Below are 23,596 nucleotides of genomic sequence, written 5' to 3'. Positions count from 1 at the left end.
AACTGCATTACATTTTAAAATTAAAATTGCATGTACACACAATGATTATCAACTATCAATGTTATGCAGCCATTGATGATCAAATACTAGTGTTATTTTATGTAATTTGAGTGGTTTTTAAAAAACTTTCCTTTAATACTTTTCTGTTTCTTGAAGTCTTGGTCATGGGTGTGTATCTTTTTTCTTTTTCTTTAGCGCGATCATCTTACTGTATAAATAAACAGCTAAAAAATAAATCAGATATCAATTACACTGTCAAAAAATCCCCATGACAGTAAATTACTGGAAATTAATTACTGTCTCAGAGAGGAGGAAGGAAGGGAGGGAACTCCCTGTATTATAAAAGATAAGTAAAAAAAAAAAAAAAAAAAAGACAAGTCACGGGGATGAAAAGCACAGCATGGGGGATACAGTCAGTAATACCGTAATGATGTTGTGTGGTGATGGGTCTGACTGCGGTGAGCACCGAGTACCGCAGAGACTTGGCCAATCACTGTGTTCTACACCTGAAGCTAATGTAACACTGTTTGTCATGTGTACTTGAATTAAAGAAATAAATTATCAATAAGAAATAGGGGTTCAAGACTAGGAAACAGCTCACGTACTGGCGCAGCCACACGTGGGACCGCTCTGGTGCCGCCGGAGGCTTGGCTGTTGGCCGCGTTGTCTGCGGACGCTCCATGTGACGGGTGCACAATTCTCGTTGCAGTGTTCCGTCAGTTGCGGTGTTGGAACCCAGCGAAGAAAGCAGGTGTGTCAGAGGCTGACGGCCAAAGGCCAGCGTGTTCCCCTCAGTGAGATGATGTGCCGAGACCTTCCAGGGCCGCCTCTTGTAAGATCTTGCCAGATGCCCGCGTGCGATAGTAAGTATGTACAGACCATGCTTATCGGGTATGTTCATTCTGTCCCTCTCGTCCTGATGGCTGTGTTTCCCATAAAGCAGCACGTTCCTAATCTGTAGGTAAAGTAGTTCAAGAAGAACCCGGAATCGTTTGAAGCAACCACCGGTATAATGTTGAATACAAGATACCGTTCGAAGGAAAGTCAATGTTAAGAAATGTCCACCCAACTTAACAAATGCCATCTGTTAGTCTTCCTCACTTGCACTTATACTTCCTACGATTTCTTCCACTAACAATTCGGGAGTATTTCTTGTAGAAGTTAAGCTGGACTACTTTCCAGTTTACTTCGCCAGTGATGCATTTGGATCCATTCCAGTAAGAGTAGAAGAGCTAAGTATTTTTAAGTATTCAGGTATCTGTTCTTGTGTATAATCTAAAACCAGCAAGGATGAAAACATAAATTATCATTGTTTTTTTTTTTTAAATGGTAGTTTGGGCACGTCTTCAATTAATTCTAAATAACAAACTTAGTATAAAGAGTTAATAGTATGGCTTCATTATATCCAAAAGCTAATATGCATGTTGGACTCCTCTGTATTTTCAGTATACATAACAGAATATATGTTTGCACATACACATGTGTGTTTCATGTAGGAGGGTGGGTGACAACACATGAAAATAAGGCAGCAGAGGGGCACCTGGGTGGGTCAGTCGGTTAAGTGTCTGCTCACATCATGATCCTGGGGTCCTGGGATTGAGCCCCATGGAGGGCTCGCTGCTCAGCAGGGAGTCTGCTTCTCCCTCTCCCTCTACCCCGCTTGTGCTCAATCTCTGTCTCTCAAATAAATAAATAAAATCTTAAAAAAAAAAAGAAAGAAAATAGGGCAGCAGAGTAGTGGGGGGAGGTGGGGTTCGGAGATAGGGAAAGGCACACTAGGATTGCTCAGCCTCTGGGTCTGTCTCCAGCTTTCTTGTTCACAGTCTTTAATTATTCATCGTAAAGTGAATTCACCTATTAAGTACCTCAGGTACTCTCCTGAGCTTATGGTAAGTAAACAAAAATCAGAAAATGAACTATTATGTTAATGCTGCTTAAGGAAAAAAAAAACCTGAGAAATAAAATCCAAATTTACCAAAAACTTCCCTGGAGAAGCTCATAAAACAAAGAAAAAAAAAACAGTTATAAGTCTAAAAAAAAGCAATAGCATTTTTTGGACTATTTATTGCATTTATTGTGTGGAGCTCCTTGCATGCTTTAGGTCCTTCAGTGCCCAGCAATCTGTGAGACAGATATTATCCTCAGTTAGAGACAAGAAACCCAAGACTTAGAGAATGTACGAGATTTGACCAAAGTTCCGTAGCTGCCAGCTGGACACCTTGGTCTGTTTGACCACAGGTCTGTCTGATGCCTGAGTCCATGCTCTTAGCCGCCTCTTTTTGCTCATTTATGGACAACATCAACTTTTTTCCCTGGGAATTCTTCTAGAACACATTTCCAAAATCTTGAGATTCCAAAAATGTGAGATTCCAAGTTTCCTTGTGTCCTGGAATTCAAGAATGCCTGTGGCATATGGCACCATGTCATGCTTCAAAATGCTTATCTGTCTGATTTTTATCAGAAAAAAATGTGATAAACTGCCTTCGAGGAGTGTGAGATTAAAGGAGTACTGGAACTTCCTCTAAAATAGTCACAGAATAGCGTACGGAAACACATCGTGGTTGTTAGAGTATGCAACATGGTGCAGATGAAATTATAAACTATTACAGCATGCAGCGGAGAATAGAGTAAAAGTGTAAGCTTTAGGGAGTGCAAAAAAAAAAAAAAACAAGAAAAAAGCCAGTAATATTTCTTCTTTCCGCACCCCATTCCCTAGCTTGCCAAACGTGTGGGTCATGGAAGCAGAGAAGAGAGGGGAACGCCTACTCCCAGCCCTGCCTTATCACGCCGAGCTGGGCCTCCATTCCCGCTGTAGCCTGGCTCACACCACCACCTTTGCTCAGTGGCCTTTGCTTGCTGAAATGTGGCTGCTCCCTTTGCACTGTGACGTGGCTTCCTCTTCTCCCCACTGCCATATCACAGAGCCAAGTGACACACGTGGCATTCACCCATCCTCCGGACCCCTGCTGTCTCACACCATTTCCCCACCACCGTCATGCATTCAGTGCTAACCCTGCCCTCCGTACACCTTCTAGTGCATCACGTGCAGACCTACAGACACCAGCTGCCTTTTTCCAGCACACACTACCACCAGGCCCGTTCTTCTTGCCGACAACCAACATCCATGTCCTTGAACTTTCTAACACCCCGATATCCCTATTTCCTACCATCGTTGACTTCCCTGCCCCATCACCCTGGCATGGTCACCCCTTACACTTGCTCAGACATGGCCCTCAGAAGTAGCTTCCTGCTCTCCCTCCCCCACCCCCATCTTGCTCCTCTTGTTTGGTGAAAGCCTCGCTGTAGATATTCTTGCCCTTCCTTCAACCCCTGCCTTGATCACCTGCTCACTTCAATCCTGGTACGACTTTTCAGGTGATATTTGTTTGGCTTTTGGTTCCCTGGCCCGAGCTACTAGGATTCACTGAAGGAAATAATATCACCATGCTGATTAGACGTCCTTCGTATTCATGCTATCTGCTTTACCTGGGTATTTGTTTTTCCCTATTTCCTAAGAATCCTCTAAAAATTCACCATAGTAGCTGTCTATCCCATAGTAGCTCTGATTCCCTTTCTCTGTTGTTTTTTTTTTTTTAATTTAATTTTATTATGTTATGTTAGTCGCCATGCAGTACATCATTAGTTTTTGATGTAGTGTTCCATGATTCATTGTTTGCCAATAACACCCAGTGATTCCCTTTCTCTGTTGGTGCACTTGTCTTTTATTCCACTGGGGCTATCAAGGCCTATATAGCATGTCCTCTGGCTTTCCTTTCCCCTTCACCTCACTTCTGCCTGCCCCATCGGCTCCCCAGACTGGAAATGTGTGGTCTTCATTGTGGGCCTGACCCCTGCATTATTGAAGGGGGTCCGAACACAAGAAAGACCAAGTCCACTTGTGCTGTGATCTTGTGCTCTCAAGCCTCCACTTCTAGATAAGTGTTCTGACTGGTGGCTCAGGTTTAAGTAAAACCCATCCTCTTTGGAGGAGTGAATTTTGCTGGTCTTCATTTTGACCGTTTTGATGCGGAGTGGGGTGGAGGGCAGGCGGCTGAGATGTCTCGAGCACCTCAGGGTCCAGTTCTGCCCCTGCCGGAGTCTCTCCTCCATTCTCTGCCTTCGCCCACGGCAGACGCTGACCCCTGCTTGAAGTCTGTCTCCCGCCCTATCTAGTGACTGACGTTCTTCTTATTCCTGAAAGACCAGCACTAACCCTGCTTTCCCCAATAATCTTTCTTAGTTGTATTAATCTCTGGAAGGTAATATAACCTTGTGGTTAAGCTGACTCACTTGAGTGACAATCCCAGTTGTTCCAGTCCCTCATCCTGTGACATCGGGCAAGTTACTTAACCTCTGCCAGCCTCAATTTTCTTCTCTGTAAAATGGGAATAGTCATTGAATCTACCTCATAGAATTGTTCTGAGAAATAATACCTATCAAGTGCTCAGAAACAATCCCAGTCCTGTGCTAAAGCCTCAAAAGTATTAGTTATTTTTAATGCCATCCTTTTAATTCCTATTATAGCTTTAGGATAGAATAAAATGGCCTAGAGCAACTTGTGCTGCATCTTGTGTCCCACGAGGGCGGGAGCTTGTGTGGGGTAGGTTCACAGTAGCCCTGGACTTTTCTCCACATAGGCCCCAGAAGTGCTTATCACAACGACTTATACCCATAGAAATGCTTTTCAAATATGTCACACTTGGATTGTCCTCATATTGCTGTTAGAAGTCTATCTGTCTTGGGTTTTTGTTTATTTTTAAGATTTATTTGAGAGAGAGAGCAAGTGAACGCACAGGGGGAAAGGCAGAGGGAGAGGGAGAGAAGCACATGCAGACTCCATGCTGAGTGTGGAGTCCGACGTAGGCCTTGATCTCATGACCCTGAGATCAGACCTGAGCCTAAACCAAGAGTTGGACACTCAACCGACTCTGCTGCCCAGGCATCCCTACCTGTCGTGGTTTCTAATTAGGGATCTGAAGAAAAATAAATAATAACAGAAATGTAGTGTTTGATTTTAGATTTTTTAAAATTATAGCCCTAGGCTTTTAGGTTTCCTGAGTTTTGGTGAAGAATTATTATTTTTTGTCAAAGTGCTGAGATCAAGATGGTTGAGGGAGGGGAGGCACCCAGGCATGCCCTATGTGATTGAAATGTCAAGAAAAGATATGCCTCGGGTGCCTGGGTGGCTCAGTTGGTTAAGTGACTGCCTTCGGCTCAGGTCATGATCCTGGAGTCCCGGGATCGAGTCCCACATCGGGCTCCCTGCTCGGCGGGGAGTCTGCTTCTCCCTCTGACCCTCTTCCCTCTCGTGCTCTCTATCTCTCATTCTCTCTCACTCAAATAAATAAATAAAATCTTTAAAAAAAAAAAAAAGAAAAGATATGCCTCATCCCCTTGCCAGGGTTATCTTGAACACACTTACTTCTCTGCAGCTCTTGATCTCCCTCTTGGTTCCAACCCCGTATGTGCCTCGTTAGCTCTCCCACCTCCTACACACACCTTGGACTTCAGGAGAGAATATAGCCCCCCGCCTCCACTCTCCCTGTAGCTTCTCAGCTTCCAGTGACACCCCCCCACCCAACATAGCTGCAGCCCTTGGAAACCCGGGGAGGCACAGGCCCACCCTGGCAGCACCCCTCTTGGGATGGTATCATTTGTCCTGCAGCATCCAAGGCCATACACTTGAGTCATTCATTCATTTATCCAGTCAGTAAGGAGTGAGACTTTACTCTCTATCAGGCGCTATGCTGTGCCCTAAGGGTAGAGACAATCTCTCTTCCTAGACCCACATTGTTTTCAGTGTCAGATGATGCTATTTCCTTATTAATTCTTTCTGCAGTCATTCATCAAGTGCTACTGTGTTTTAGGTGTTATGATACAAAAACGGAAAAGATGCATTCTCTTCTTTCTAAGATCTCAGAGTTCAATGGGAGAGAATCATATAAACAAACGAGAATAGTAAGTGCCATGGGTGCCATGATAGGATGCAGAAGGCAGTGGCCGATGCCACTGGGGGAGGGGGAGGTCAGGAAAAGTTTCAGAGGAGGATGCCCTGGGCAGAGTTCTGGAAGATAAGTGTCCATTCCAGGCTCACGTGGAGGAGAACACGGGAATCTGGGAGAAGAGGGCAGTGTGGACAAAGGTAGAGGGTGTCAAATGGAGTCCTATATCCGGGGAAACCGCCAGAAATACCACAGGATTAGAACATAGGTTCAAGTTTATGACAAAAGAGAAAGCTTGAGAATTTAGTTGTAGAGGATATTAGGACTCCATGTTAAGGGGTTTAGATTTTATTTTTTTCCCTTTAATTTTTTTATTGTTATGTTAATCCCCATACATGACATCATTAGTTTGTGATGTAGTGTTCCATGGTTCCTTGTTTGTGCATAACCCCCAGTGCTCCACGCAGAACGTGCCCTCTTTAATACCCATCAGCAGGCTAACCCATCCCCCCACCCCCTCCCCTCTAGAACCCTCAGTTTGTGTCTCAGAGTCCATCGTCTCTAAGGGGTTTAGATTTTATCCAAGAAGGAGATGACACAGTCAGATTTTATTTTGGTGTATTTGCTCTGACAGCTATACAGATATATTGGATAAATGCAAGGGTGCAGGCTGGGAGTCTGGGTAAGGGGCTGTGGCAATATCTAGGTGAGAGAGCATGGCGGTGGGTTCTCACAGTGTTTCGGATATCCCGCCTAAGTACCTGGAGCTGGGAGCTGACGGGCAGGGTCGGCGGTGCTTGTAAGTGTTTAACAACCAGTTCTGGGGCAGAGGGGTGGTGCGGAGGGAGGGTAGCTACTATGTGTCATCTTTGCTGATTTCTGTGGTGGAAGTACTCCCATGATGGCCAGCTTCAGGTGACCCATGTGACATGGTTGAAGGCACAGTTGGGGATGGGTACTCACAATCTCACTGACCTGAGAGCCAGTGAGAGGTAGGGCCAGCACACCACTGGACAGGGAGGAATCATGATGACTTTCTACTTTCTGGCTTGGGGTAATTGGGAGAAAGTGATGCCATTAATTCAGGGAATACAGGAAGAGGAGGGTACTTGGGATGGGGTGGGAGGCAGACATAATGTGTTTAGATTATAATATTTTAAACTTGAAGTGCCAAGAAGAGATTTCAGATAAGCAGTGGATAATTAGGTCTGGAGCCCCAGAGGGAGGTCCAGGCTAGACAGATAAACTAGACTAGATAAACTCGACCTGATAAACTAGTCCAGATAATCTAGACAGATAAACTAGAATGATAAACTAGTCCAGGTAAAGTAGGCCAGGTAAACTAGACAGATAAACAGACTAGATAAACTAGGCAGTTAAAGTAGACTAGATAAACTAGACTAGATAAACTACATAGATAAACTAGACTTGATAAATTTGATCAGATCAGATAAACTAGATAAACTAGACAGATAAATTAGACTTAATAAACTAGACAGATAAACTAGACTAGATAAACTAGGCCAGATAAACTGGACCAGGTAAAGTGGACTAGATAAACTGGATCAAATAAACTAGACAGATAAACTTGACCTGGTAAACTTGACCAGGAAAACTAGACAAGATAGACTAGACCAGGTAAACTAGACCAGATAAACTGGACCAGATAAACTAGATAAGATAAACTAGACCAGATTAACTAGATAAGATAAACTAGACCAGATAATCTAGACAGATAAACTAGACTAGATAATCTAGGCCAGATAAACTGGACCAGGTAAACTAGACAGGATAAACTAAACTAGATAAACTAGGCCAGATAAACTGGACTAGATAAACTAGACCAGATAATCTAGACAGATAAACTAGATTAGATAAACTAGACTGGATAAACTGGACCAGGTAAACTAGACCTGATAAACTAGATCAGATAAAGTACACAGATAAACTAGACCAGGTAAACTAGAATGATAAACTAGACCAGATAATCTAGACAGATAAACTAGGCCAGATTATCTAGACAGATAAACTAGACTAGATAAACTAGACAGATAAACTAGACTAGATAAACTCGACTTGATAAATTCGACTAAACTAGACTAGGTAAACTAGACAGATAAATTAGACTTCATAAACTAGACCGGGTAAACTAGACCAGATAAACTAGGCTAGATAAACTAGACTAATAGACCAGAACTGATAGACCAGAGCAGATCAAGTAGACCAGATAAGCTAGACAGCTCTGAGCTGCTCATTACACCTGTAAGGTCATCCGAGGAGAAGGTCAGAGCACAAAGAGAAAGTAGCCGAGCGCAGGGGGGCAGCAACGATGTGCTGAGCAGCATCAGTGGGCAGTGGCTGGAAGGGACCCGGTGAGGGGTAACACACTTGAGCAGAGGGACTTCTTCGGGAAGTGAGTGCTTAAAGGTGCCACATGTCCTAGAATGGCCACGTAAGAACTCGGAAGGGAGACTTTGTATTTGTCACCAGGGGGGACGGACCACGGGTGGCCTTTCCCAGAGAGCATTTAGCAGGGAGCTGCAAGTAGAAGCCCAGCGGCGTTCGGTTGGAAAGTGCCCGAGAGCAGTAGCCGGCTTCCCTGGGGCGGCCGGGACATCACAGCTCATTTAGCGAGTCCTACCCGCAGCACCCCTGCCCCCCCCCTTGGCTCCTGCCCATGCTTCCACCCTCAGAGGAATCTGGAGAGAGTCCAACGTGCCCAGAGTCTTGACTGAGCTCCAGATGAGCTTGCCGGCTCTTCAGTGCCAGAGGAGGGCTTGGGGGCCAGCGCCAGCTCAGCAGCCACACTCAGGGGTGGGTTCTGATGGCGCTGGCATTGCAGCCGGGTGCAGCCGGGTTCTAGGAAGGCTTAGCGGCCGCATCGCCGCTGAAGCCCGTTCGGGCGTGGCTGGAGGCCCCTGCTGGTGAGACCAAGTGTAAATATGCAGCCCAGATGGCATGGGGCAGAAAGCTGGCCTGGCACCAAGGCTTAGAGGTATGGCAGGGACAGGACTGGAATTAAGGCAAGACACGAACAAGCAAGGAGCTGAGATGCAATCGCAGTAAACAACCCCAGGTGCCCAGGGCTGGCCTCTTTTGGGTAGGGCAGGCTGGCCCAGAGGCCCAGAAGGAAGATCTCTAGAAGAGAGATCTTTGTGTTTTCTAGAAAAGCCAGACGATGTGGCACTTCTCACATCCAGCACAGCGGGAGAGGTGGAGGGATGGGTCGGTACCCTTGCACAGGGAACACAGATGCTGATTTCTTACTCTGTCTTCTCTCTTGATCGGCGACATCCCATCATGTTGCCTTTCAGTAAAAGAAATGGGGTCAGGAATGCCTTTCTCTGCTGACTTGGTTTAATCCAGAGGTACGCTCGGGGGCAGGGGTTCTCAAACTTTGCTGCATATTGCAGGCACCCGGTGATCTTAACCAAATTTCAGTGCCCAGGCTGTACCCCTTAGGTCACAGTTTCTGGGGATGGGTCCTAGGGCATTGAGATGAACAAATAATAATACAGGTGCTTCTAACAGGCAGCGAAATTTGAGACTTTAGTTTATATTGAACCTCCACTTACTGGTTGTTAACATATGGACGTACTTGGGGCGCCTGGCCGGCTCATCGGTTAAGCATCCGACTCTTGATTTCAGCTCAGGTCATGATCTCAGGGTTGTGAGATACAGCCCTGCATCAGTGCGGAGCCTGCTTCAGATTCTCTCTCTCTTTCTCTCTCTCTCTCTCTCTCTCTCTCAGAAAGAAAAAAAATATGGACATACTTCCCAAATGGTTGGTAAATAGCCTCTGTCTGCACACCCTTGCTGTGCACATTGCTAAGTATTTCGGATGGCATCTCTGCCTATAATAATGGATAAACTGTGCATTTACCAACGAATTCATACATTTTCTTCCTGCTTTTGAACGTGCAACAGTACGTTCCACATCCTATGCTGCCAACTGAAAGAAAATCTGTATGCCTCGGCTGGCGGGGGTGAGCTTGGCATCCTCCGCAGAGACTGTGTTCAACAGGGAAGCGCGTTGTGTGTGGCAGGTTGTCCAGCTCCACTTAGAGGTGAGCCGAGGAACATCCAAGGGCAGAACCCGGGACAATAGTCCTGACCTACCAATCAAACCTCTGTGGGATCTGCACACGAACTCATTATGCATGTCCTTCACCAAGAACATCTACCGTAGAAATTATGGGTTTACCCCTGTTGTTTTCCTGAATGCACTGGTACCACCGCACCCCAGCAAGCAGCTAGACCCTGTGGGGCTCATGAGCCACCCAAGAGGACGCCAGGAGTTATTCTGGAAAAACAGGGTATCAGTAGACCCACCATAGCTACTGCCTCAGGTCTGAGAGGGCCGTCTAAGTGGAGACTCAGTCTGCTTCTTCTCCTAGTGTATCCCTGGAAGTGCTTCAACCCAGAGGACCTATAACCGGGATCCTCCAAGGTAATGAGGCCCCTGAGCCCATGACCTTCTGAATCTAGCAATACGTTCCATAGGAGTCCAGTCTCTCTTCTATCACGCCCTGCTGCTTCTAGGTCCTCCATGTCCCTATGGACCTAAGGGTATCATCAAAGAAGAACCAGGTTTCCACCCACACTGTGCCTCCCTCCCTTCCGAATCACCCCGGAACACAGCAAGACCTTCCGGCAGGTTCCTCTTCCAAAGGAGAGACCTAAGGTGTATCCTCTTTGGGCCGAGGCCATTCACTAGAGCCCACGCCCAGGAACAAGCTAGAGCCAGCCCCATCTCTCACTTCTCCCACTCTCTCTCGGACTGCCCTCTGTCAGCACTCGGGGTCACTGAGGTCGTGCATGAGAACGTATCAGGTACCCACTACTATGCCATGCATTTGGTATAAACGTCCCACCAAACTTTCACACTCCCCTGATGAAGTCACTAGCATCACCCGAATTTCCTAGGTGGGAAAACTGAGGCTCAGAGAGATCAGGTGACTTGTCCGAGGGGCAGAGCGCAGATCCAACCTCCGGTTTGTCTGGCTTCGAAGTGCCTGTCCTCCCTTTTCTTCCGAGCTCACACACTTCTTCAGGCCCTGCTGCTCTGACTGACTTGCTCCGGTTATCTGCTACCTTTAGCCTCCTTGTCCTCACCTCCAGATCCTTCAGATGCGTTCGCTCACTTCCCCACTGCTGCTTTCTCCTGCAGGGCTGATGTGCCGCTGGCCGAGCCGTACCAGTAAGGAGGTATCTGATATTTGGGGCCTCTATCCCACAGTACAGACATGTGATGCTTAGGCAATGGTTCAAACGTGGGTGGTGGAGGTCTGAAATATCAGACACCCCCTTACTAATACAAACCCTTCACCTCACATCTCCCCAGACCAGGGCTTTGCAAAATAATTTATACATTGTATGCCATTCATTCAAATTTCCATTCTTCACTGCGAAAGTACTGGATAGTTGTGAAATTTACCTCAGTCTGTGGATATATGGCATACCGTTATTTATCTTTTCATTGTCAGCTGTTTTTTTTTTCCTTTTTTTAATTTAAATTCAGTTAGCCACCATACAGTACATCATTAATTGCAGATGTAGTGTTCAGTGACTCATCAGTTGCCTATAACACCCAGCGCTCATCACTTCACGTGCCCTCCTTAATGCCCATCCCCCAGTTGCCCCATCCCCCCACCCAGCTCCCTTTCCACCACCCTCTGTTTGTTTCCCGGAGGTCCAGAGTCTCTCATGGTTTCGCTCCCTCTCTTGATTTCTTCCCAGTTCCCCCTCCATTCCCCTGTGATCCTCTGTGCGATTTCTTATATTCCACATGAGTGAAACCATATGAGAATTGTTTTTCTCTGATTTATTCCATGTTGATGTAAATGGCAGGTATTCATCCTTCCTGGTGGCTGAGTAATATTCCATTGTATATACTGTCAGCTGTTTTAAAAGAGGAAAAAAATACACATTTGTTGACTTGCATCAGCCTTGGAAGACTACTGTCAGAAAGCTTATATTATTGAGATATTTGTTTGTATTTTCTTTCTTTTTTCCGCCTGCAGAAATCAAACCAGAGCCAAAGACAAAACCTGGGGAGCAGGGGCCCCAGATCCTCGGTGTCCAGAGGGTCTACATTCAGACGAGGGAAGAGAAGCGCATTAACCTGACCGTGGGTAGCAGAGCCTATTTGCTGCCCAACACATCGGTGATTATCAAATGCCCAGTACGACGATTCCAGAAATCCCTGATCCAGTGGGAGAAGGATGGCCATTGTCTGCAGAACTCCAAACGGCTTGGCATCACCAAGTCGGGCTCCCTAAAAATCCACAGCCTTGCGGCCCCGGATATCGGCACGTACCGCTGCGTGGCCGGCTCTGCGCAGGAAACCGCAGTTCTCAAGCTCATCGGCACAGACAACCGGCTCATTGCGCCCCCAGTGCTCCGGGAGCACGTGCGGGAGTATCCGGGGATGGACCCCAAGGAAGCCAATAGCTTAGGAGCCACGTGGCAGAAAATGAGGCAGCTATGGGGTAACAAAAATGAGCTTTATCCGGAGGACGGCCAAACTGCTAAGCAGCCTTTCTTGAGGGCTCTGTTGGGCCCATGCAGGAATTCCGCAGGCAACACCAACTCCTGGGAGTTGAAGAACAAGCAGTTTGAAGCAGCAGTTAAACACGGAGCATATAGCATGGATATGGCCCAGTTTGATGAGCTGATTAGAAACATGAGTCAGCTCATGGAAACTGGAGAGGTCAGTGATGACCTCGCGTCCCAGGTGATCTATCAGCTGGTGGCCGAGTTAACCAAGGTGCAGCCAGCCCACGAGCCGTGGAGGGGCGTCCAGGAAGGGGTGCCTCCCACCGCACAGCTGAGGGGGGGATCGAGAAGGATGCCTCAAATCTCGGATATGGAGAACTCAGGCAAGCTGACCTTCAAGCCGAAGAGACCTGTTCTCATGAGGCAAAGCCAGCCCACCTCGATTTCATTTAATAAAACAATAAATTCAAGGATTGGAAATACAGTGTACATTACAGAAAGGACAGAGGTCATCAACATACTGTGTGAGCTCGTTACCCCCAGTCAGGCCACGTATACATGGACCAAGGATGGGGCCTTGTTGCAACCCTCAGAAAAGTAAGTAAAAGAAGAATAGTGTTCACTGTGTCATACCTTCTTAATGGGCATTCCAGTTTTCTTGAAAAGACTTTCAAATTCCTTCTCCTGAGAATGTGTTTCCAACAGGATTCTTTAGGAAAGAGACTAAAAAAAAAAAAAAAAAAAAAAAAGCTGGGATGTGTTTTTCAGATATGCACTGGAATTTTAAAAATTAAACCCTACCATCCCCTTCATTACCAAGACTGGGTACAGTCAGACTGAGTTTAAGCATGTATAGCCTCTCTCTTTGCAGAGCACTTAACATTATTTAAAAATAAAATCCATATAAGGCCTCAAAAAAGTAATCATCCTTGCAGTAATCCCAAATCAGAATTTATTTACGGTGCCCTTCTGTACCTGGGAGATGTGGTATCTCTTTGGAGTTCACGTTGGCCCCGAGAGTTGGCAGGGCAGAGATTAATAGTTTTCTGATGAGGTCACTGAGAGACAGAATCCCAAGACTAATTCACGGCCATCCGGAACCAGGGACCATATTTCCTGAACACCGCCAGGGATGTTTGGATATCACACAAATAACAGCCTTAGTAGAAAGATTGAGTATCTGAAGCATTTTTCTGTATCATGCAGTTTGTTATGTCATAAAATCCAAAAATAAGGATCAAAGTTTTTGAGATGTTCACAACACGATATTAAGTCATATTTTTACTATGATCTCCATGTCAGTACAAAGATAGCACATTTCATTCATTTCACATAAAATAGGGACTAACAAATATTAATTCATTTTTGCATTCTTCAGTCTCTTAAATCTTGCTGTTTGTACACACAGGACTGGAGATTCTTTGCTTTCTTTTAGTTTGCATTCAGAGAGCTCAAGCTGCCTCTAGGGATTGTTAAGAGAAACAGAACAGCAGATGTTATATTGCTTTGCAGACCATATTGTACTTTAAAAATGCAAATTTTATTTTTATCATGTCTTTTAGTGCATTTGAGCCTAATATGTGAAACGGCAGAAGAAATCTAGGTAAAACTCCAATTTTTTATAATAAATTATTAGGCTGTACCTTAGAGTGAAAAGGTAGAACAAATTTAACTTTTTCATTTTTGGCCCCGGAACTCTGAACAGAAGAGTGTAAAGTTGTTTTCCCAGTGGAATAAACCTTCCAGATCAACTAGCTTAGCAGTTCGCAAAACTTTTGGCCTTAGGACCCTTTTGAACCAAAAAACTTTAAAATCTTCCCTGAGAAGCCTAAAGAGCTTTCATTAATGTGAGTTATAGCTATCAATACTTACCATATTAGAAATTAAAACATAAAACACTTAACATATCTATTTATGAATCCATTTAGAAATAACAATAAGCCCATCACATGTTTCATAAATAACAATTTTTGAAGGAGCAATATTTAAGGAAAATTACTGATAACAATGGCACTGTTTTATATCTTTGCAAATCTCCTTAATGTCTGGCTTAATGAAACACAGCTGGATTCTCATAAATGCTTCTCCGTTAAATCTGGTGTGATATGTTGTTTTAAGTAAAGTTGATAGAGAAAATTTGGCCTCATCCAGCTATGGGAGTTGGAAAAAGAGGGACATTTTCATAGCCTTTTCGGTTAATCATGGCTATTCTTTACGACTACACTAAACCTGGCCCAGTGGTAACTTCTGAAAGGTCAGCTGGAATGTGGACTTTAAAGCCATATTGATGAAATTTTGGTACTCCCTTACAGCGAAATATTGCCTTATCTTGCACTTTCAATGGCTCTTTTACCTACACATGGTTTTATAATATCACACACTGGTCATTTGGAAAGTATTAGCTCCCCGAGTTACACCGATCTCCCCAGTGTTGGCCCGTTTCCTTAGACGATGTAAAGAACACACATAGCTGTCAAGCTCACAATGGAGGATGCTAATTTTCCAAAATTTTAATTTTTGCGTGGAAGTTTTTGAAAATTAAACACCGTCTGTTGTTTTCCTTGAATGGGCCAGCTCCTTTTAGTTAAGTTTTTTTAAAAATTGCTGCCATATACCCCAATCTGAATGATTATAATTTGTTAGCCGTTCTTTCAAGTAAAAATCGTATTCCCTGAAAAACAAAACAAAACAAAACCAGCTCGTTCAGCTAGCAAATCAGACAGGTAGCGCTTTGTGTTTACTTCCCGTTCTATATACAGAATATTAAACAGATACATATTTAAGGGTTGAGATTTAGTAAAACCGGTTAAATCTCATGCCTCATTAAGGACATTCGTAAGGGAAATGCATTTTTGTTTCTGTGGCAAGTGCATGGTGGCCAAGAACATGGGGACTCCTGGTACACGTGGACCCCAGAATTGTACCTGCCAATGCTTTTGCTATCCGTGTAAAGGTCAACACAGCAAGAAAGGCAAATAATGGCTTAGCATTATTATGAAAATTGCTTTGACCTCCGGAACCTTTGGGGGTCCCTGGACCGTCCTTTGAGGATGGCTCAGCAATTTTCATTTTATAAGAAGCAGAGGCTGAACAAGTTGAAGTGATCACTTCACCTGTGGTTGGATCTGTAGGGCAGGGGTGTGGTAGAGCATGGCCAGTTTAAGTAAATGTTTGTTACAGAGTTGATTTCAAATAGTTTGACTTGATCGCATGGAATTAACATTAGCTTCTAAGCCTGAGACTCCTGGAGGTCATATGAAGAAAGGTTTTGACACGGTACATCCGGTCCAAATGTGTTTCTGCATACTTTAGGGATCAGCTGTTTGATACCGAAGCAGTTCCATATGGCTGTTAAAAGTTTTTTAAGTTGTTAATAAAAAAAAATAAGATCCACTCTTATTTCCGTTTTCTTCCTCAAACTTACCTAATTAATTTGTTCCTCTTACATTTCATTTCCTTGATGAAACAAATGTTCTCACCTTTAGATACATTTTTTCTGAATCTCACATGTCTTTTCAGTCGAAGTAACTCCGAAATGGAATTACGTTTCTGAGAGCTTCTGTCCAGTGAGAAGAAAGCGTGTAGGGGTGTAGGCGTTTGGATGCTAGCTGGGTAAGAAATCTCAGCCAGGGAGGGCGGACTGTGCGTAGATTCCCTGGGGCTGATGGCTGTGGAAACATCAGCTTTGTCAAGAATAAAGTCGTCCAGCAGAGACCGAGGTCACATCCCTTATGGGACCCTACCTGCTGTTCTCCAGCCCAGGGACTGACCCAGGCTAGATACCGGGACGGCTCCTTCAGAAGTAAGGTTCACGTGATTTCTCTCTGTGCTGTTGAGACCTACAGAACAAAGAGATTGCTAGAGGATTGCTAAATCATATAAACATGTATATGAAATAATTGAAGAAAACATTTTAGTGTATTTATTTTTCAAATGCAGTTACTCGTTCTATTCTTGTTCTTAATCAGCTATTCCTTATTAGGGGTTTTAGATTTTAGACGCCAGGTGTTAGCGTGGAGGCTGACCCTGCTAATAGCTAGGTCTGTCGTACTCCTGTTTTTGGTCCGGGCAATTCCGCAGCTGTATTTCTGCCCACTTTTGTGTATTTCCTATGTGCGTTGCACAGGGGCTTGCGTCCTGCTGGTACACACACGCTGCACCATGATTCTGTTGTATTCTGACCGTTCGTACGTTTAGTCGCTGGAGGTTTCTGAGAACTTTCTATACAGAATTCACTGTGTTAGGCACAGTCGACGCACAGCTGTGAATAAGATTTGGTCCCTGCTTTTGAAAAGATCACAATCTGGTGGGAAGAAATAGATATTTCATCAAATAAATATATGAACCAGAGCAGAAGGAGCCCAGAGGGGGAGAAGATAACTCTAGGAGTACTGGGGAAAGCTTTACAGGGAAAATGATATTTGATCCAGGATTCAGTGGGTAAGTCAGAGTTTGCCAGAATGGGGGGGGGGCATTGCAAATACAGTGAACAACATATGCAAACACTAGGGGTGATGAAAGATCATAGAATGTTCTGGAAACTGTTAGAGGCTCATTACGGCTAGAGCATAGGGTGAGCAACATGAAGTGACAGGAAATGGAGAAGTGGCCCCAGCTCAGTTCATGAAGAAACACACAGCATTTAGTGGTCAGAATAGTCCGTATGGCTAAGATCTGGAAAGTGGGAGGCGGCGGGGAAGAAAACAGTATACGGACCACTGATCCAGGTGATCGAGAAGCAGCTTCAAGTCGTTAAGAAAAAATTAAAATAAAAGCAGAACAAGCATCCTTTCCTCTTCCCTGAATAATGACCTCATCCGTCAGGATACACCTGAACAACTCTGGTTCTTGTGCTATTTACCTGCAGGTGTTTATGGCGATCAGTAATGGGGAAACCATATGGCGCTCATACAGGTCAGCCCCGATTCGGAACAGCCTGCTCCAAGTCCAGTATAACACAGCCTTAGCACTGTTGCCCCAGTGACTTTTTTGTACAGTCATGGTGAGGTAACAGCTAGAGTCAAGCAGCATTAACTAACGACCCGCTCACTTCCGGTGTGAAAATCCAAACTGAAACATCCATACCTGCTGTTCGTGAGGAAGGATTTGGACACAAAATGAGGGGTTAACATCCAGCCAGCTGATGCTTGCTTGTTTGTCTTTTTGAAAATGTGGTAGAGTAAGCATTGAGTCCATCCAGAAAAGTCTCTTCTCATGCAAAGTGAGGCAGGAAGACTGGCTCTCCAAGCGCTGTCCAGCTACCGTGTCTCTGAGCTCAAGCGCAGGAGGAAGACTTTTCCACCCTCCAGTCTTATGGGCGGGATCCTTGCCAACCCAGGGTCTAATTTTGCAGTCTTCTTTTCCCTGAGACATGCTGTGGACCCAGAGCAGTGAAGTACGTCACGTGAATTCACCCCTTTCTAACTGTTCTACAGGATAATCTTGGCTGGAATGGGAAAAATGCAGATACGGAACCCTACAAAGAAGGAACAAGGAACGTATGGATGCTCTGTAGCTAACCATCTTGGTTCAGACGTGGAGAGTTCTCCTGTGCTCTACGCAGGTAATGCCCGTTGTTGAAACCCCGGAATGCCTGGTTTGGGGTTCCCTAGAGCAGCAGTTCCCAAATGTCAGCGTGAAGCAGCAGGAACACCCGAGGGTGAGGGGGTGGTCAGAACACAGATTTCTAGACCCCATTCCTGGAGCTTCTGACTCAGTAGGTCTGGGACGGAGTCCAAGAGTTTGCATTTTTAACATGGTCCCAAGTCATACCGATGCTGCTGGCCTGTGGACCAGATCTTGAAAACATCTGCCTTAGAGCTCACCTTCCGAGAACCGGGAATTAATGAGACAGTTTCCCCGGCAGCATGGATAGTATAGGCTTCTCGTTTTTTTAAGTGCCACCCGCCAATGCGAGAGAATAATTATCCTCTAAAGAGGGCTGTCTACCTCCAAAGGTATACTTATCACACTTTCAGGAGGTTGTGACTGTAAGTTAGTGCCTTTCTTCCCAGGAGGGAGGTGGTGTCATTTTAACATGAAAATGTGCTTAATTATGAAGGAATGCTTTTAGGTGGTAAGCAACGCTTCCTTGCTTCCTTGTGGCAAGCTCCTGTTCTGGGGTTAAAAACAAACCAAGAGCTCCCTCCTCCAGCTCTTTGCTCTGTGGTTTCTGGTATCTGTGGCTCACAGAGACTAAGAGGAGGAGGGGAGCAATACCAAGGATTAGAATCCAGCATTCGGGACAACTGAGCATTGAGCTTGGTGGCAGGTACCTCATATCTATCTACACATTGAGAAGGTTGGACCAGGTGATTTTTAAAAGCTCTTGAACCTGTATGGCTTGAGCTCCTCCCCTGGCTGCATTCCCAAGGTAGGGCCTTCAGGCCTTGATTTTCCGTGCGTCGACCCTCCTGTGAGCATCAGCCCCCTCCCAGAAAATGTCAGTCCCAAGGTTCGGGAATTCCTGGGAGGAATGGCAGGCCCCCTTGGGGCTCACGAGTCTCCCCTTAAGCCCATCTAGGACAATCCAGATTCCTGAGAGAGCTGGTACAGCATGTCCTCTAGCCCCTGAATACGTGGATACCAAAGAGTCCACTGAAATGCATTCGTTTTGCATGCACTATGCATAGGTGATAAAACAGCCCTCACCCTCCAGCAGCTCAGGTGCTAATGGTGGAGTAGGGAATGCCATTATGGAGGTCGTCCTCCATCCTCCGTAGAGGGATGTCCTGTCAGCACCCTTTCCGGGATGTGGCCTTCCTTGACGCTCACGTGCTATTGAGCGACCTCTGGGCAACCAGTACCTCCTTCTGTCTCAGCAGCCACCAGCCCCTGTGGTTTGGTGTCTCCCACCAACCGGAGTTGCTTGAGGGCAAGAATGGCTGTTTTCCAACTTTGTATTCCTGTTGTTCATCTCAGGCACAGAATATATTTCCTGAGTGAGTTAACGAATGAATCTGTTGAAAGTCTACGTTTCTCAAAATCCAGGGAAATAAAAAGTCCTTGATTAGGTTCTTGATTCTCTGTGACTTTGTTGCTATTATTATTTTTCCATGCAAGTTTTAGGCAGGTTTGTTTCGAGTGTTCCTTCCAGAGAAAGAGTCAGCGGGTCCCAAGCCCCTGGTGTATTGGACCCCGCTTTAGTTCATCCAGGGGATACCCTGCCCTGCCTTCTTGGCTTCTTACGAACTTCTGAATTCCTTCTTTTTCAATTTATCAAAGAGGGATTTATCCTCAATTATGGTTATAAACCAGAACAACCTCATAGCCTATCTATGGTTGTTGCAGCACACCCCATGGGTATCTCTTTGAATGCATTCATCCATCCATCTGTCCGCCTGTCCATCTGGGCACTAAGCACCCCCCGGGCTGTGTATGTGCCGGTCCTAATGGGGCACCATGAGGGAGACAGAGAGAGCCCGACCCTGCCCCTGCTCTTAGTGAGCTCTACCAGGTTTACCAGATGCGGCATGGTTTACCAGCGCAAAAGCCTGAACCTAACAGAGTTTCCTGCTCCCTTTCAATGAAGAGGCGCCTGCCATCTTGTCTATCGAAAGAAATATCAGCAGACTGGAACACAGCCATCTGTCGGTCGTGGTTGGAGGCGTCGTGGGGGCAGCCCTGCAAGCCGATGTGACAATCCGATGTCCTGTAAAAGGCAAGTCTGGGTGTTTCTGGGGGGGAGGGGGCAGGGAGCATGGGCCAGCCCAGTGTTGCAAGAGATGGCAGCTCTCAGTTTGGCATCTTAGACCTCAGCCTGACTGGCTTAACAATCTTGAGTCTCACTCAAGTGTGAGTGGATCTGTCTCTCAAGGGTGAGACCAACTCAAGGGACCAGGGTGTAAAACAAAATGCCCATGTCTCCATTTCCCATGAGGACTATGACTGCCTCGCATGCTGGTGTGCTCAGGTGTGACCAGGACACTGCTGCTGTGGGCAGACCTACACAACAAGCCAACTTCTAGTCCTGTGGTTGCCTGGTGAGCAGAGCATCAGCGAGGGGGTTTGCTGGAAACTGTTGGAGGTGTCCTGCAGCTGCGCAAAGCCTGTGCTAGGCAAAACCAGGTCTGGGGGTAGGAATCTCGAGGTCTCCCAGCCCACACTGTCTCTATCCTGGACTGTCCTAAGCCAAGCATAACCAGTCTGTGCCTCAGTGGCTCGTTCTGCTTTGTTCGCCATGGCAGAGAAGCCTTCTTTCTAACTGACTGCTTTCTTTAATAGTAATAACACTTTCAGTCCGACCTTGCCTTAATGTCAGGCCATTCTTGCTCCGATTCTTCTGCCTTAACCTGGGCCCACGCATCTCTAAACTGAGATCAACATTATAGCCTGCACACATGTCCATTTTATGGGGTCAGGGGTGCTGTGTGATTAACTTTGATCAGTTTCTCAGGGAGCCTTGGGACCTCTTCACAATTAAGATCTATTTTAAGGGGACAGAGCGTATACCCGTGATTTACCGTGCGTTGATTCACTTCCGGGACGTCTGAGTCTCCCTGGTTTCCAGCTAATGGGGCCCCTGTAAGTTGCAGCCACTTGGATGGATCTTACCTTGGCCGTGGCCTGGGTGAGCGGGGTGACCCGGGGAGCCCTCACGCTGCTCTCAGTGACACAGTGACCGCACATGTAGCGAAGAGAGCCCAGGACACCTCCATCCACCTTCCAAGCACTCACTCCCTGTAATGGTCCGTTTCTTGCCATGTTTCCAGAGCTGCACCTTTGGCTCCACGAGCAGTGGAAATTTGCTAACCCCCAAGGTATTATTTTTCACCCCTTGGAAGTCCCTGCAGCGTTTGGCCTTCACAGACTTGCAAAATCCCTCCAGCCTCCCAACTGACTCCACCCACAAGTATGCGAGTTTTCTGGCAAAGCGCTACCTACCATTACAGAACGGGGCCCACATTCCCCGGGCCACGCCGAGGAGAAAAGCAGAACGGAACTTTGCAGCTGCCAAGCCACAAAGGGCTGGGGTTTCTAGAGCCCTACACCTGCAGAGGATTCTGCAAAATAGATCTGACTTCTATGAAGAGAAACCCCAACTTTTAACATTATTTCTACATTTCTTACTTCCACAAGAGTTTAAAATCAGGCATTCTGGGGGGTGGGGGGACGAGCCCTTGAAAGGATTGTAGTGTATTATTTGCTGTCATAAGTCAGCGGCTGGATTCGGTGGCAACTGCTTTTGTGAGGGAAGCCTCCAGCAAAGACCATTAAACGCGTCTGGGTTTTATTCTGTGCGCCAGGCCCCGTGAGCACGCGGGCCATCTCTGACCTCCCTCTGACTCTGGCAGCCCCTTGTGCCCACCGCCCCCCCACCGCTGCTCCCTGGGGGCCTGAAGGGAGCTCGGTGTTGGGGGCCCTCTGCCTCCTTGCTCCCTCCTTCCTCCTGCCAGACGCGGCCCCATTGGCTGTTTGCTTACCTGGCGGCCGTCCCCTGTGGACTAGCTCCCCAGGGACTCAGCAGGACCCTTTCTTCTCAAAATAAACCCGTCTCATTTTGAGTTTATGTGCCATTTTAAATAAACCTGGACTGTGTTTTCTTATGGGCAAAAGCCATACGAATGTAGCTTTTTCTGGAGATCTGTCTTCTTAAAGACAGATGGGGAAGTTGGGGAAGGGTCAGAAAATGGGTCTCAGAGACGGTTCTGTCACTAGCTCGTATGGGACCTTCCTGCCCTCGTCTCGGCAGTGGGAAATGTACCACTAACGTTAGTGAAAGGAGGGACTTTGGGTTTCATCTAATCCAGCCCTTCACTTATAGACGAAGGTGGTAGAGACTCGAATGAGCGTCATAAAATTATATTTTCATATTGCACATGGAGATTATTTCTGTGAATTGGCGGCATGTATAAATTTGTCTTTTATTTTTCAGTTGCCCTTAAAATATTTTCCAGTAACTATAATGAGCTCATCTATTCATACCTTTTAGACAGATTCATAGTTTTTTGGTATGGCCAAATATGTTTTATTTAATTCGTGTGGGTATCAAAAGTGATTGTCTCTGGTCTCTCTTAGGTGATATTTCTCATAACTGTATTACATAATAGAACCTGCAAATCTGTATGTTTAAAAGTTAGAAGTTTTCAGTTGCAAGAATTTTTTGCTTTGCTCTTTAAAAAAAATTTTTTTTTCTTTTAAAAATGCGGGAAGAAGAGTTTAAGCTGCATCCTCTCTGCCACCTTCTGGTAAGAAGGGAAAGCTCATCTGAGAGAAACGACTGATAAATCTTAATAGTGGGTTTTTTTTTTTTTTTTTTAGTGTTAATGCTTAGTAGGAACATCATTTATTTTATAATTTTCTTTTTTTTTAAAGATTTTATTTGTCAGAGAGACAGAGAGAGAGAGCACAAGCAGGGGGAGCAGTAGGCAGAGGGAGAAGCAGACTCCCCGCTGAGCAAGGAGCCTGATGCGGGACTCGATCCCAGACTCTGGGATCATGACCTGAGCCAAAGGCAGATGCTTAACCTACTGAGCCACCCAGGCACCCCATATGTCTTTAAAAAATTTTATTTATTTGAGAGAGAGAGCATGAATGCTAGCAGGAAGAGGGGCAGAGGGAGAAGGAGAGAGAGAATCTTAAGCAGGCTCCACGCTCATCATGGAGCCTGATGTGGGGCTCGATCTCATGACCCTGAGACCATGACCTGAGTCGAAATCAAGTTTGACACTTAACTGACTGAGCCACCCAGGTGCCCCAAGCAGTAATTTCTTAGCTGGGGCATAAGCACCAAAAAGAACAAGTGGATGAATGGGCTTCTTCAAACTGAAAAACTTTTGTTCTGCAAAGGACACTGTCAGGGAAGTATAAGGAAAACCCACAGAATGAGTGAAAATTTCCGGCAAATCATACATTTGGGAAGAGTGTCCAAAATATAAAAGGAATTCTTAGAACTCAGCAATAAAAAGACAACCTCATTTAAAACAGACAAATGATCTGAGTGGAATCTCTCTAAAAAATGTACAAATGACCAACATGCCCATAAAAAGATGCTCAACATCCTTAGTCATCAGGGAAATGTAAGTCAGAACCACAGTGAGATGCCACTTTCTTTTCTTTTCTTAAATTTTATTAAAATCAGTTGGTTAGCATATAGTGTATTATTAGTTTCAAAGGTAGAGTTTAGCGATTCCGCAGTTGCACACAATGTCCAGTAA

At 45.7% G+C, this 23,596-nt stretch overlaps 1 protein-coding gene across 5 annotated transcripts in view; it reads left to right on the top strand.

Annotated features, from left to right (window-relative positions):
* The window catches only part of ADAMTSL3 (ADAMTS like 3), a 359,890-nt gene that overhangs the window by 285,129 nt on the left and 51,165 nt on the right, over positions 1–23,596 (top strand). For all 5 annotated transcript variants that reach the window (XM_025893321.2, XM_073882182.1, XM_073882183.1 and 2 more), the window contains exons 20-23: positions 710–863; positions 11,966–13,037; positions 17,876–18,003; positions 19,972–20,100. In XM_025893321.2, the coding sequence (XP_025749106.2) occupies positions 710–863; positions 11,966–13,037; positions 17,876–18,003; positions 19,972–20,100 (1,483 nt within the window). The remainder of the gene's footprint in view (positions 1–709; positions 864–11,965; positions 13,038–17,875; positions 18,004–19,971; positions 20,101–23,596) is intronic.

Source organism: Callorhinus ursinus, unplaced genomic scaffold, assembly GCF_003265705.2.
Source record: "Callorhinus ursinus isolate GAN/ISIS: 27379988/994484 unplaced genomic scaffold, GSC_fseal_2.0 scaffold45, whole genome shotgun sequence".
NCBI classification, from domain to species: Eukaryota; Metazoa; Chordata; class Mammalia; order Carnivora; family Otariidae; genus Callorhinus; species Callorhinus ursinus.
This window is presented reverse-complemented; position numbering and strand designations above follow the sequence as displayed.